Source organism: Apus apus, chromosome 1 (genome assembly GCF_020740795.1).
Source record: "Apus apus isolate bApuApu2 chromosome 1, bApuApu2.pri.cur, whole genome shotgun sequence".
NCBI classification, from domain to species: domain Eukaryota; kingdom Metazoa; phylum Chordata; class Aves; order Apodiformes; family Apodidae; genus Apus; species Apus apus.
This window is the reverse complement of record NC_067282.1, coordinates 111,963,120-111,978,126: the sequence shown is the minus strand read 5'-3', so window position 1 is coordinate 111,978,126 and position 15,007 is coordinate 111,963,120. Positions and strand designations below refer to the sequence as shown.

Here is a 15,007-nt window from a genome sequence, read left to right as displayed (position 1 = left end):
GCAAAAAAAAAAAAAAAAAAGAAAAGGCTGCATGCGGGGGCCATGGAGGGGAGGGGGCGTGAGGCGACGCAGCCCCCGTGCAGGGCCGGTGCCGGCGGAGTCCGGCCGCGGGGTGCGGGACGGGGCGGGCGGCCGAGGCCGGGGCACTGCGGAGCCGGCGCGGCAGCGGGTGCGGGGCGGAGCCTGCACCTTCCCCGCCGCAGCGCGGCGCCGCCCCCGCCACACCTCCCGTCCCCCCAGCCCCTCGGCGCTTCGGCACCCGGCGCCCCGCCATGGAGCAGGGCTCGGCTGGGGGGGCTGCCGCCGCCGCCGCCGGCAGCGGGGGGCTGCTGCTGTCGCTGAGCGAGAGCGAGCAGCAGCGCTACTCCGAGCTCTTCTCGCGGTGCTGCCCGCCCCCCGAGGCGGCGGCCGCCGGGGGCAGCAGCGTGGGCGAACTGTTCCGGGCCTCCCAGCTGCCCCCGGACACGCTGCACCAGGTGGGTCGGGGGGACGGCCGGCTCGCCCCGAAGTTGCGGGGTGGGGAGGGGGGGGACGGGACACGGGACCCGCTCCCTCAGTTCCCTCAGCGCTGCGGGAGAGGAGCTGGCGCTGCCTGCTCTGTAAAGTTAGGGGCTGCGCGGCGGGCCGGTGCCGGTGCCCCTGCCCTGCCGTGCCCGGGGTGCGGGACGAGCGGGGGCGGGCGCGGGGCTGCCGGCGCCAAAAGGCGGCCGGGGCCGGGCAGGGCTCCGCACGGCGGCGGGGACGGCGGTGTCTGGGGCTGCTCCGCGCCCCTGTTCTTTTCCTTCAGACGAGCTGCCGGCATTGCCGCTGCTCCGCAGACGTGTTTCTCCTTCTTCCTTCCTTCCTTGCTTCCTTCCAGGTGTTTGCGTGCTGGGGACAGGCGGCGTCCTGTTTGCTCTTGCTGTGGCGCGGGGGGACTGGCCGGGGCGGGGGGTGACGCGCAGCCCCGTGGCGGCTGCGTGCGGTGCCGGGTCGGAGCCGTCATGTCCGCAGCTTCCTCGGAAGGGCCCCCCCAGTATCGTGTGGACGGCTGTGGCATTTATTGATTTGTCTGAAGTGTTGATTCGGTGAAAGAAAGAAAAAAAATTCTGTAGGTAAAATGACGTTGTGTTTATGTGTCTGTTCTGGAGAGCAAACGCGTTCGGGTAGGAGGTAAAGAGGTTCTTGCACCATCAGGGCAGTAGAGTCCCAGAAGAGGACCCCAGCAGAGGCTACAGGGCAAAACCTTCCCTAGTGTTGAGGAGGAGCTTGGTCAGGAGGTGAGAAGACTTGTGCCTTCCAGCTTCCAGTGACAGGAAAGAGCCGGACTTGCGGTCTTTTCCACCTGTGGATTAGTAATTTGAGTAATGCACTGTAGTTGCATAATACTTTTAGGCAGCAAACTTAACCGAGGTAGGGTAACCCTCTATTTTTATTTACAAGACCTAAGGAAGTTTTTTTTCATCTGTAGTCTTGTCTTTATCAAGCAGAAAAAAAGTCATGTTGAAATGAAGCTGAAGCATCATTATACCTGGCCAACACCTGAGAATACTAAGCTCCTCTACTGTTAAGTCATTTCACGGTGACTTGTATAAATTCATGTTACAAGGGTTGAAGGGTTGTTCTGAGTCAAAATGATGATATGTCAAGGATATTTTTCCTCTCATACTTGCAGTGTTTACCAGATGTGCAAAACAGAAGTGTTACAAAGCACTGTAGTACTGCTTCGTTTTGAGCCAGGCTGTGGCCTTGGTCTTAGAGGCAAACTGAGCAGTGAAAGTAAGAGATTTCTTGTAGATCTAGCACCAAGAGTAGGTATTTTCAAAGAGGAAGATGAGGGTATTTCATTTCAAATAAGGCATATATAGGAAATTGTTAAAGCCCTCTTAGTTTATTTGAGTGACTTTGTTATTAGTCACATAATTTCCCAATGAAGTATAGAGAAAAACCTCTTACGTTTGCTATGTAGTTCCTTACCCTATGTTTTAAGTGAAATTTATTACCATATTATGATAGTTGTTTTAGGGGTCATTTTGATTGTAATGTGCGGCTTAAGCCTGAGCTTTTTTAATGTTCTTGTTGACTTCCACTATTTTAGATCATTTCCAGGTATGTTTGTGCTGCGAGGAGAATGTTACTGGCAAACAAGCCTGTAATTGCCTTCAGGAATATTCAGATAATAGGGCCTGTGGGATCTGGGACTGTTTCTCTTCTTCCTCCTTGCCCTCCCCCTCTTGTTTAAATGGTACCAATCACAGTGGTGTTCTGCTGTATGGCTAGAGGGCCTGTTCTCTAAACCCACCACTGTCAGGTATTCTTGCTGTCATATACCAGAACTTAACACATCACATTTATTCAGTTTTTTTCTTTAAAAAAAATATGGAAATGTGGATGTTATGATAGGAAAAACCGTACAACGTTATTTGAGGCATTTGCTGGTATTTTACCTTTTGCCATCCTGCAAAAATGCAATGTAATAGTTCCTGTTTAAAGAGCCCTACAATTCTAACAATGATGGGAACAAGGCACAGAAATTCTTGGTATATGTTTTCTGCTGTTTTTTCTGCTACAAGGAACACCAATTTTAGGCAGAGGCAGTTTATATGGGTTAAGATAACATGTTTGGGTTTTTTTAAGTAGTTGTTGACCATGGAAGTTTTCTTTTTTTAAAATGCTTTTTAAAATCCCCATCTGTCACAATTAGGGCATAGTATGCAGACATCCCTTCTGACCCACTGAGAAGTGGTCATGCTGAGTTTTGCCATGTCAGAAACGGGAGATTTGGGTGGGAAGCAAGCCTGCACCATCAGAAAGGTACTTAGCACCATTCCCTGGCCCTTGTGTGGGCTATAATAAGAGGCAACTACAGACTGTTTTGTAAGTCATGTGCAATTTACAGATTTTTATTCTCAAGGTTTTAATTGAGGAGTGGTTTTACAGGTCAGGATGCTTCAGCCATGGTCTTGAAGCTGTGCTTTTGTCTTCAGGGATTTATACTTGTCTAATAAAGGGGAGATAAATCTCTGAGAAAGAAGGAGCCCTTCCTTATACAGTCTTTGGGATTTTTTTGTTGATCAGAAAAATGCTCACAAGCATCATGGGGAATCTTCCACCTTCCTTAACTGTGATGGCAGGGTTTGCAGTCTGCGCAAAGATCATGTGGGTGCCTTCCAGATGGAGGACTGCTGCTGAATGTGGCAGTTCCTGTGGGAAAAGCAGCAGTGCGTGCTCCCTGACAGCAAACAGGCAAAGGTTTTGTTTGGTTTGGGGCTAGCTGGCAGGATCTGAGCAGTTATTTAGATGAAAGAGGCTAGGTAACAGAGAGCAGGTAGGGAATGTGAAAGCATATGCCAGAAGAGGAAATGTTGGAATAAACGCAAAAAATCCATGAGTAGCCTGGTCAGTAGGAGCAGATGGTGTGCACCCGAGGGTCCTGGGTCTGACTAAGAATGAAGTGATTTAACACAAACTCTTTACACCCAGACTCATTAAAGCCAGCTATTCTCTTGGGCAATAGGGTACAGCAGAGGTTGTACCTATGTAACTTTCCTTAAAGAAGGGGTCAAAGAATGAACTTGGCAAGAGTTATTTCAGTTCTGGAAAAATGCTTGAACTTAGCCCTGAAATTAAACAATTCTGACACTTCACAGGATGGAGAAGGGCATGACAGGGATAGGACAGTGTGGTTTTTTGTGGACGGTATAATCATATCTCCCCCATGTACTGAGTCTTCAACTAGCCATATAGTGTGGTTAGAGGCAGAACCATTAAGATTTTATTTATACTTGCACAAGGTCTGTGACAGGTCTTTCACCAGGGGCTTTTAAAGTAACTCTCTAAAATGCCTATAATCTTTTGCATTAGAGATCCATGGTAGGATCAGGGTGTTTTTTTTTGTTTTGTTCTTGTTTTTGTTGTTTTTTTTTTACAATCTTTATGTCAAAGGAAGGAGCAGACTAGTCACATGCCATGCAGTTACGGAGACTGCCAGAAATAGAATAAACTGAACAGCATCAAGCATATTCATATTTACCCATGTTGGTCAAGTTGAAAATGGTGCTCCCTATGCTTTGACTCCTAGTAAAGGGAAAAAATAATCAAATTTGTGCAAAGGAAAAAAAATCCTGGAAAAAAAAATTGTTTAAACTCACTGGGGTCACAAAAATATCACTGAAGTGGAGGCGATCCTGTAGAATGCTTTGTTACATAGATCAGTATTGGTAACACTTCTTAGGAGAAGATAAGGCTGGCAGAGGTGTGCTAGCAGTTGGGAGGAAGGGAGGAGTCACTGCTGTCAACAGAAGACAACAACAGGTTCGTGTTTGCCCACAAAGGCAAATTCTTTCTGGCATTTCTGCCTTTTCCTTGGAGGAATCAGTTTGATTATGCTCCCTGGGTGTACTGGGATGTCAATACTCCACACTAACAGCTGTGCCACCAGTGTTAGTGATGGCTGATTTCCCTTGTCTTATTCTGGGCAATCAATTTGTCACTGACCCCGTTTTGAAGCTGGCCACAGGCAAGTACAGCCTCTGCTCCTTGAATCCAGGAGCATAAAGTGCGTTTGTTGCAGGTGCCAAGCTTTACTGAGCTCATGTTTGCCTGGACTTCAGATAAAATAGTGCTTTACAGAGTCACTGCCCACTGATCAGTGAAGGAGAGATATTTTGTGCTAGTTTTACTGTTTGTCGGTCTTGCTGCAGCCTCTGAAGATTTTGTCGTAAGAAATGAGGTAGCAGGATTGGACTCAACACATCCACTGAAATGCATCTCTCTTTTTATGATTTTCTGACTTATTTGTTTCTCAGTTGGCTGTCTGATGATACCTTTAATTCCCAGTTTTACGAAGCTTAATCTTCCTTGTGGACTTGCGCTATCAGCATAGAGATCCAGTTTTCTTAAGAAAACGCGTTCTTTCCTCTGTGAACGAACACATGGCGTTATTTTGAGCTCCAAGGATGACAAGTACTAATTGTATGATGCTTGGAGCTACACAGATGCTGCATTTTTTAGCTGGGACTCTCCTTCCAGCTCTGTGTGAATAGGGAACACAGACCAATGGTCTTGCTTTTCTTCCAAAGGCTTCGTGAGTTAATTTCTGTTTATCGAGACTTGTCTCTATAGTTACAACTCTACAGTTTAACCGTGGTTTTGTGTTCTAAGAGCAGAAGTGTGAATAGATGAAAAAAAAAAATAAACTGCTATGTTGATACTTCTTTGGAAAAAGGCCAGTCATTTTTTCATTCCATAAGCGTAAATTAGTACCTGCCTGGTTACTGGGGTGAGATTAACTGTCTGCCTCTAACAGGCAGAGAAGGATAAGAACTGTCACAGTTAAAATTGGAACTTTTTGAGTGAGTAAAGTCTGGATTTATTGGTACTTTATTAAAGGTAAAATTTCCTCGACAAAATATGGCATTATGCTGGTGCTGGAAAGGTGATTTAACTGTCTGACTAACAACAGTAAGTCCATCAAAAAGTGATGTTAGGTTAGAGTACACATGAAGAAAGTACATCCTACTGACATCTTTGAGTCAGGAAGAAACAAAAGGTGGGTACAATTTCATGTGGGTGGTACAGCAAGAAGAGGAAAGGAGAAGTGCCATTTCAGTATCAATAGTTCTGGCTGTAATTCCCCAAGCTGTTGTTGCCTTCCTAGAGTCACAAGCAAACCTGTGTTTATGTAAGTAGGAACACGCAAAATGCAGATTCAAAAAACATAGTAGTATGATAAATATACATATGTAATATATTAGTATTGTGTATGTATATATTCTAAATTCTACCAAACTAAAGGGTAAAACTTCACCTCAAGCACTCCTGATGTATTCCATTAAAAAAACCAGATGTCCTAGTACATATTTAAACTATTGTTTCTAATTTAAACTAGCATTTAGTAGTCACTGTTTGCAAGATTAGTAATATTTGAGTGCCTCAGCATACACAGAAGTTTTGTAGAAGCTTTTGCTTGCCAAGTTTGTTTCAAATCATACTGTAAAATCAGAGACTCCTAGACCTGCTTGTCACAGACATTCAACAGGATGGTCAGAATTAGCCTGTTTAAAGTCTGGAGTCTTCAGGAATTAGCCCTTATTACAGCCAAGTATGAATGAATTGGTTTATTTGCCATTAAAATAATGCTTTGCTGTGCCAGTTCTTTAAAATAACTCTACAGGAGGGATGAAGGAAAAAGATCCACTGGGCTGAAAATGAATAACCTCAGTCATGTGAGGTTGCTGCAGTATGAAGCAGTGATGATGAAGAACATTTTTTTATTTTATTTTGTCGTGGTACTTAGGTGCAGTGGGTTCACCAGGCAGTTGTGGTTTTTTTACTTGTTCATGTATCTACAGCAATATTCTGTCAGTATTGTGATGTTTATATACAGATTGATTGATGTTTTCCACAATCTGTTTTGCAAAGGGTGAGGCACAATTAACCTACTTCAGTGGGGGAATCCAACACAGACACCGCTTTCGAAAGAGGGTTCATATAAACTCTGAAAACATGAATTTAGCTGAGCAGAAAATCCTAGCTGAGCTAAATTCATGAAAGATGGAACAAGCATTTCTGTGACAAGGAATCAGGATAAATAGCCTATTTAAATTTAAAATAGTATTATTTGAGAAATGCATCTGATATAATATTTGTAAAGCAAGATTCTTTGATGTATTAATGTCTAAACATACCAACAGTATGGGAAAAGAAAACATTAATGAGCAAGTTCAACTTCTGAAGACAGTCAAACGGTTGAACAGCTGAGTTAGTGGATAATTAACTAGAAAAGGTTGCTGCAGTAGAAAACCAACTGAGTACAAATGATAATCCCCTCTTCCTGAACAGAGGGAATATTTTCTTTTTCTGGTGTGTTCAGCAGCATTGTTTGGTGACCACTGCATAAAAATGAGAACACTGTTGATAAGTGTTGTATTTTTTTCCCCTGCAGTTTAGCCATGATGACAAGGTGGCAGGATGTGGGGGGACTGGATCTGTTAATTCTGTCATCTAGTAGGACACAATGACCAGAAATAATCAACTAAATCACTAACTAAAATTATGCTGAGTTTATTTACCAAAGCATTTAAAAGACAGAACATGTTTTTATAAACTTCTCAATGTTTGTATACATAAGAAATGTGTGATTTTCCAGCAGATTAAGATGGTCTATGTATTTTTAAATGAATTCCAGTTTTTATCTAAATTTAACTTTGCATATATCACATGTACCTAGACAAGTAGCTGTATCTCTTATTAAAAATTATAATGGAGCAAATTTCTTACAACATAAAAATTAAGATTGCTTAAATATGTTTTGAAATACTACTTGTTGGTAAAAATGAAATTGGTACCATATTTATTAAAATAAAGTCCTGTTTTAATGGTGACCAATTGATGAGACAGGTATTTATCTAGAAAAATTACTGGATAGTTCCAATACAAACCAAAAAGAAAATTAGGTTCTTAGTCCTTATAGCAGCCTTCCAGTACTTGAAGGGGGCCTACAGGAAAGCTAGGGAGGGACTTTTTACAGGGGCTTGTAAGTGATAGGAGGAGGAGGAATGGTTTTCAATTGCAAGAGGGTAGATTTGGGTTACACATTAGAATTACATTATTTCCTGTGAGGGTGGTGAGACTCTGAAACAGGTTGCCCAGAGAAGCTGTGGAGCCCCATCCATCCCTGGCAGTGCTCAAGGCCAGATTGGATGGGACTTTGAGCAGCCTGGTCTAGTGGGAGGTGTTCCCGCCTGTGCAGGGGGGTTGGATCCAGATGATCTTTAAGGTCCCTTCCAACCTAAACCATTCTGTGATTCTACAATCCCTTTGGACTTTTGTTTTGAATAACTTATTTCTCCTATGAATTTGCCGTAAGTTTAAGATGCTTTGTGCTGCTGGCTGTTTTAGACTGGGTGGTAGGTTTGGAGAGAAGTGCTGAAGCAGCTGCCTCTGCCCGGTGTCCCCCCAGCAGGCTGTCGCGCTGTGCCGAGCGCGCTGGCGGGGGGCTCTCTCCAGCTGGGACTAGGCCTGCTTAGAACTGCCGCGAGGTGACAGGCTGCCTCCTAAACTGAAGTTGTAGCTCGATTATGCCTTCCCAATGATCATAAGAGTACTGAGCAGAGCTACAAGAGTGCCCCGCTTAGAGCAGCGTGGTTAGCCAATACCCTTTTTAAAATATAAAAAGGATTTTGAGAAACTTCAGCTAGCCTGAAGTACCTTTAGTACCAAAGCGCGTCTTCAGCGTTCTCTTCTGCTTCTTTATTTTTTTCTCTGGGGGGGGATTTTTTTTCTGCCCTGAGCAGTCTTCCCCATAAAAAAAAAAAAAGCTGCAAATCGTTCTTCCAGTATCATACCCTTGCATCTGGGTAGTCTTGCAATCTGAACGAGCACCTCAGTGTGTCCTCTTTTCTGGCAGGAGGTGGTGTGGAGCTACTTCTTTGATCAGGGACATACCTGAAGCACTGGATTCAGACCTCATGGTTCCCACTGGCATGGTGGCTCTGAAAATTTAGGGTCAGCTGATAGAACACGCTTGACTGAGCTTGAATTTAAGCTGTCTGAACATGGCCCATGGTGTCTGCTTGCTCAGTACAGCATGAGTCATGAAGCTGAATTCTACTTTCAATAGCAAATGTCTGTAGCTTTACTTTATTGTTATTATTATAAATTTCAAGTGTTTTTTGGCATGAGCCTTTGAAATACATTTACTTTTTTATTTATTTATTTTAAATCCTTTCTTCTTTTTTAGCTCTCTGCACCAAGAAACATGAGATCAGTTTTGGCATAGGTAACATTTCTCATTTCATGCATTATTTACTTCTGGCATAATTTACACAACGATGTTGTGTGGAAGTCAAGATGATGGTCTTTCAGCATGAAACAATGTGTCTAGTAATTTGCAAAACAGGATGAGAGCTATGGGCTAACAAATACAGTCAGAATTATCTTGTGAGCAACAGTAATTGCAGTGGAGCAGTAAAAGGTGACATACATGGAGGTTTCAAATGCCAGAAGTAAAAATAAATAGGCAAAACCAACTAAATAGTGTGATTTATGAATTTATTGCATTTTTCCCCCTTTCCTTCTTCTCTAAATAATTGCTGTCTTTATGAGAATATCTTTGTTTTCATAAACATAGGCTGCCTTTCCTTTAATATGTGCAGACTGAAATGCAATTACAAGTTGTGATATTAAATGTGCTATAAAATGCTGGGGTACTTTGCACGAGTACTGGAGACAAATCTGTCTTTGACTCTGTCTGGTGTTGCTGCTTTGAATTCCTGTGCTCTGTAGCTGAATTGAGGACAACCGCTTGGTTTAGACATGAAGAAGTAGGTTCTCACTGGCTGAATGACGCATTTCAACACATGAGGTGCAAGCACGTTAGGTGAAATGGTGATAATTTTAGGGGTTTTTTTTAGTGGTATGGAAGAGAAAAAAATTAAGCTGCTGTTCCAGCTGATGAGTTGATTCAAATTAGATGCCAGTGGGGTATAAGGTCAAGGAAGGATAGGATGGGTCCTCTGTATACACCATATACAATGGAGTTTTCTACAACAATGCACCTTTGGCTAAGAAGTCTTTTGTCAACTTTTCAGTCTTATAAAAATAATCCACAATTCTCAACTAAAGAAGGATCTTAATTTGTGATATTTATTAAGATAACTGCACAACTGTAGAGGATAATCTTTTGGGTGTTTGCTGCGTTGCCTTTAAAAGTCCCTGCTTTAGTTGTAAGCACTAGGGAGATTAACTTGGGAAACATGCCAAATTTGATAAAATAGGATGGGTACAGGGAGCATCAGGCTTTTTTGGTCAGTGTAGAAAATTGTGTAACAGTAACTGCTGAAGAAAGCAGCTCATTTTAGAAAAAAATAATTTTGATGAAATAGGAGATAAGTCTGTAAGATACTTGGTTTGCAGCAAAAATGCATATTGTGTCACAGAGTCTGTTTTCTTCTGCATTAGTAGGGTCTCATATTGTTTGCAAAGCAGAACAAACTCCGGAATTACATTTTAATGGGAAATGCCAGAATTTCTTCTTGTGTCCTAGGGCAAAATTAACTGTGAGAAATCTTTGCAAGATAAGTTGCTTTGGAAGTGTTTGAAAACCTGTAATTTACTGAATTAAATCAAAACACTTTGTTTTGAGCTGCTTAGGTGTTAAAGCATTGTGACATCTTAAATATCTTCAAATTTCTTAAATTTTGGGAAAGAGGTCATTCATCTACATTGTCCCTTGTTCCTTTCCATTCATTAGACTAACTGCCATTACACATAGCAGTGATGATGGTCCGGTGGCTTGTTCAGAAGGGAGACTGTGATGCCTCAGAAATGTCATCTGCTGAGGAACCACAAGGGTATGAAATGTCAAAACTACAGCTTCCGTGATACTCTGTGGTACCTTTGTATTAAGCCAAGCTGGAACAAAATACTTCATTTCCTGGCAGAAATTTGAAAGGCTTATTGGAATCTGAGTGGAGGAAGGACAGGATTTTGCAGTATTTTCAATTAGTCTAGTTCAAGATGACTAGGTCTGATGGCTGCCATCTAGCTGGGGAGGATTTGTCAGGTTTTCTGCATGTGGTGTTTGTCACTTTTTGGATACTGACTCCTGTGATTTTTAGCAACTTGAAGCCCTTCCTGTCAGTGCTTTCAGAAGGAGGACTGGGAGACACTAAATGTCTGATCTGTCATGCAGAGCTGTCTGTAACTGATTCTCATTCTGAGAAGTGAGAAACAAATGTTTAAATCAATGAAGAATTAATTTTTCTGACATTGTTGGAAATTGTAGGACTTAGCTAATTGTACCTGCTACAAATGTTCTCCTGTTTAGCTCTGTGGATATGTCCCTTATGTCATGGCTGTCTACTCTTCTGTAAAATCTGAGTTCAGTATTAATGGAAAAAAGACGTCCTGAAGGTTTTCCATAGGAGCCAAAATACAGTATTTCCCTTCTTAAACAGAGTAAGGAGGAAGAAACTGAATACAAGGCTATTCCAAAGTGATAGTACATTCCTGTAGGTCATTATGGGCTGACTTTAAGGTTACTGGCTGGGTTCCTTTCTGGGTTTGGTAACTGCCTCCCAGCAGCTTTTTGTGCTCTGGTAACTATGGTTCTGGTAGGAAGCATAAAGAGCAAATAGGCTAAAACTGGTTTCCCATTGTAAGAATGTAGGATAAGTGAAGACCTTACCTGAGGGTTAGGGAGTTGGGAGGTAGTAGAAGCAGGACAGCAGTGACTTTCATTATAAGTAGTGCTTGTGCAAGATTGGAGAAGTTGGAAAAAGTCGGCCAGGTGGCCAGTGTGAGTATTGTGGGGTATCTGGTTTGGGTGAAGACCAGAAGGTAAAAATAAATAAATCCCAATCATGTTAACTGCTGTTCTCTGTTGTTGAGTGATAAAATGCAGGAACCTGGAAGCTGCTTGTTTCTGGTTTTTATTAGATGCTTTAGATACCATGGTGACGAGCAGGTTACAAATACACGTCTGCTGCAGATAGAAGGTGAAACAGGCTAGAACCTGGTAACCTTTCAAAAGGGATAACCTGAAGTTTGAAATTACGCTGATGTGTGAAGTTTCCTGCAGTCTTTAAGCAGTCTCCTGAGAAGCCTCTCAGTAGCAAAAACCAAAACCAAAACACCCAACCCCAAGCCAAATAAATGACCCCCAAAACCTCTCAAAACAGACAAGCAATTTACAGAGCCAAAATCTTGCCTGGTTTCTCATGAGATGCACCAAAGTTAGAAATTAAGAGAGCCCTGGGATGGGGAACCTGGGTGTGATAATGTCACAGCATCTGGTACCTCACGGCATGACGAGGCCAGAGCAAATACTGTGTCAGGACAAGAGAGAGCAGCACCGGCTGGTGCTGATGTCAGCAGCTAAAGAATTATTTGTTACTTACATTGAGTTATCAGTCCCTTATTTTCCTTCTCTCTCTCTCTCTCTCGTGCTCTCTCTGCTCCACCTCCCTGCGCCCCCAGCTATATTTTCGTAATTATGTTTTTTATTTGATCTAATCTGAATCAGGGCTGTCCTTGAGGAGGATATACTCCAAAGGAATATTTTTCCATAGAAAATGCTCATTAGCTGTTTTTGTACTGCATTATTTACCATGCATATATTTGATTGCAGGGAAGTGTGCAAGTGGTAAAGCTTTAAGTTAAATCTAGGACTTTATTTTAATATAAATATTGAATTTAAACCCTGCAAGAAAATAGGGCATTCTGGAATTGGAGTGAAGATTTTATTTCAGATACTGATGAACAGGTTGCAAAGTAAACATCTCTGTGTAGGGAAAATGTCCAAAAGGGCAAAAGTAGAGAATAAATTTGTGAAACTTTTTTTTTTTTTTCCTATTTAGTTTAAATTATTTGGCAATATATAAGTGCAAATATTAGTAACAACATTAGTAATACTTGGGTTGATCTTGGTCACTCAGGGTAAGTTAAGTTTCAAAATCTGAATGTTTGACTTTTTAGTGAAGAGAAAGAGGAGCAATGTGTCAAGGGCTGTAGATGTGAAATATGTTTAAAGAAGTGGATGAGTAGCACTGTCTAATTTTCCATGTTCCTGATTTCCTTCCGTATGGAGAATTCTGGTAATACATAGTGCCTTAAATAAATAGTTTCAGGACCATCCTATGATCAAATTGACATTTGCCTAGAATAGCATTTTTGCAGTTACCATAGCACTGTCTAGTTGAGTGGCATGGTTTCTATGTCACTCTACAGAGCACAGAGAAGAACTTTGGAACACTGAAATACTAAATACTTGAAATGTTGCTTTGTTTTCTAGTGGCTATTTGGGGACAACACATCTTGCAAGCAACACTGTACAGCAATTTTAATTTCTAGAACAGCATTAAGCCATTTCAAAACCAGTTCACCATTGCTGTAAGTTGGCCAGGGCTACAGTTTCCTAATAAAAGACGTGTGTAGTTCCAAGGAAAGGTGGGTTTGAATCACAAGCTAATACACTTTGCCATAGCAAACCACTTCCCAAGCTTAATATTTAAAAAGTTTTAACCTAAAATGACTTTACAGTCACATGAAATATAGAATGTTTCTTTTGCTTTGCTGCTGCTATTTCTGTTCTGTCAGAAGTTTGCATGTCTATGCTTTTAATGCCTTGTTATGATAGTATTTGCTCTCTGTTGAGCTAGCCTTTTCTTGTGCTCTGTCTGGGAGGACTGCTGTAAGGGTAATGCTGGAAGTGCTCATTTGCAACAGGAACGGTCAGTTTACCCCTTTGTGGCAGCAGTAGCTCATTTATTACCAAGGCTGCAAAAGCTAGTTATATCCTTGTGTGAACACCCATCAGTTTCATTAACCATTAAATTATTAAATGCCTGAAGACATGTTTGAGTTTCTGAATGTGTAATGTGCACAACAGGGAAGGCATCCTTCCTCTGGTTCTCCATCAGAGGCTTATTTAACATGTCACCCTTCTCTTTATGCAACACAAGGTTTCATCTCCTGCTAACTAATGGCCTTTTTGTTTTTATTATGTGGCTAATCACAAGCTTATATTCCTGAAAGGTCTTGCCATTTCCTACATAGCCGCCTGATTTCAGCTAAAAAATGAGCAGAAAATGAGACGGTCTCCTTTATTATTGCTTATTCCACTGTATCTTTCTTAACCTAAAATTTGCCAATTTCCCATGTCACAGGCTGGGGTTTTTTTGGCCTGGTTTTCAAAAGAAATGAGACTCGTGCAATGATGCTCTTAATTCAGCCCAGTAATGACTGAATCTGTTAACTATTTCAACAAAATTTTATAGAAAATTGAGAGACTTTGGAGATTCCCGAGGAGTTCTGTGAAAGATCCAAATCATTTGGTAAAAGAAAACCTTAATTTCCCTGCTGAGGTAAAGGTCTCAGAGTGAACTCAGCCTGTGTTAAACATTAAAGAATACGTAGAGGAATGCCACCTCTAGACAAGTCAAAGACAATTTTTCACTAGAACCAATGTAGTTATTAAATAGTGGTGTGAGCATAAAGTCATGGAGTGGTTAAGGTTGGAAGGGACCTTAAAGATCATCAGGTTCCAACTGCCCTGCTATGAACAGGGACACCTCCCACTAGATCAGGTTGCACAGTCTTATCCAACCTGGCCTTGAACATCTCCAGGGAGAGGACTTCTGCAACCTCCCTGAACAAGCTATCCCAGCACCTTACTATCCTCATGGTAAAAAGTTTATTTCAGATGTCTAACCTAAATCTCCACTCTTCCAGTTTAAAACCATTACCCCTTCCCCTATCACTGCTCTCTCTGGTGAAAAGCCCCTCCCCAGCTTTCCTGTAGCCCCTTCAGGTACTGGAAGGCTGCTATGAGGTCTCCCTTGAGCCTTCTCTCCTCCAGGCTGAACAGCTCCAACTTCCTCAGCCCGTCTTCATAGCAGAGGTGCTCCAGGCCTTTGATCATCTTGGTGGCCCTTCTCTGGACCCTCTTCAACAGCTCCATGTCTTTCCTGTGATCCAGGTGGGATCTCACCAGAGCAGAGTAGAGGGGGAGAATAAAAGATGGATGTAGAATAGCATTTTACAAGTTCCTGTGATAGTAAGTGAAGAGTGAAAGGGAAAGGTGAGATGCTCCATATCTGCTCTGTGTCACTATTTTTGTGTCCCTCTCTGCCCCCCCATCTCTTCCCACGCAGCTCCACCTGCACTGCTCTTTGTTCCCCTTGGTTCCAGCTGGCGATTTCCACCAGCCAAGAGAGCTGCTGGTTCAGCACTTCTTTGCATCTGCCAGGAAATAAATAAATAGCAGTAAGAGAAACGGAAGGGATGTGCTCTTGTTTTTTTTGTCAGCTTTACTTAGGGCTTTTTAAAAAAAATTGGATGACTTGCAAAAACTGTATTACTGTGAGAAATTTTCCTTTAAACTAGAGCTGAATCCTGTCGCCTCCTTGGTTTCATTAGCTTTCTGGCATTAAGAAAACTGCAAATGCTTCAGCATTGGTGTGCTGGAGATGGATTCTCATTTATACAACTATTAAATATGCCATGGCCATTGAGAGGTTTAATG

The 15,007-nt window shown here is 42.2% G+C and overlaps 1 protein-coding gene across 4 annotated transcripts in view; it reads left to right on the top strand.

Annotated features, from left to right (window-relative positions):
- Nucleotides 1-249: 249 nt before the first annotated feature.
- Nucleotides 250-15,007, top strand: part of REPS2 (RALBP1 associated Eps domain containing 2) — a 101,782-nt gene continuing 87,024 nt past the window's right edge. For all 4 annotated transcript variants that reach the window (XM_051635549.1, XM_051635539.1, XM_051635528.1 and 1 more), the window contains exon 1: nt 250-476. In XM_051635549.1, the coding sequence (XP_051491509.1) occupies nt 273-476 (204 nt within the window). In that variant the 5' untranslated portion in view covers nt 250-272. The remainder of the gene's footprint in view (nt 477-15,007) is intronic.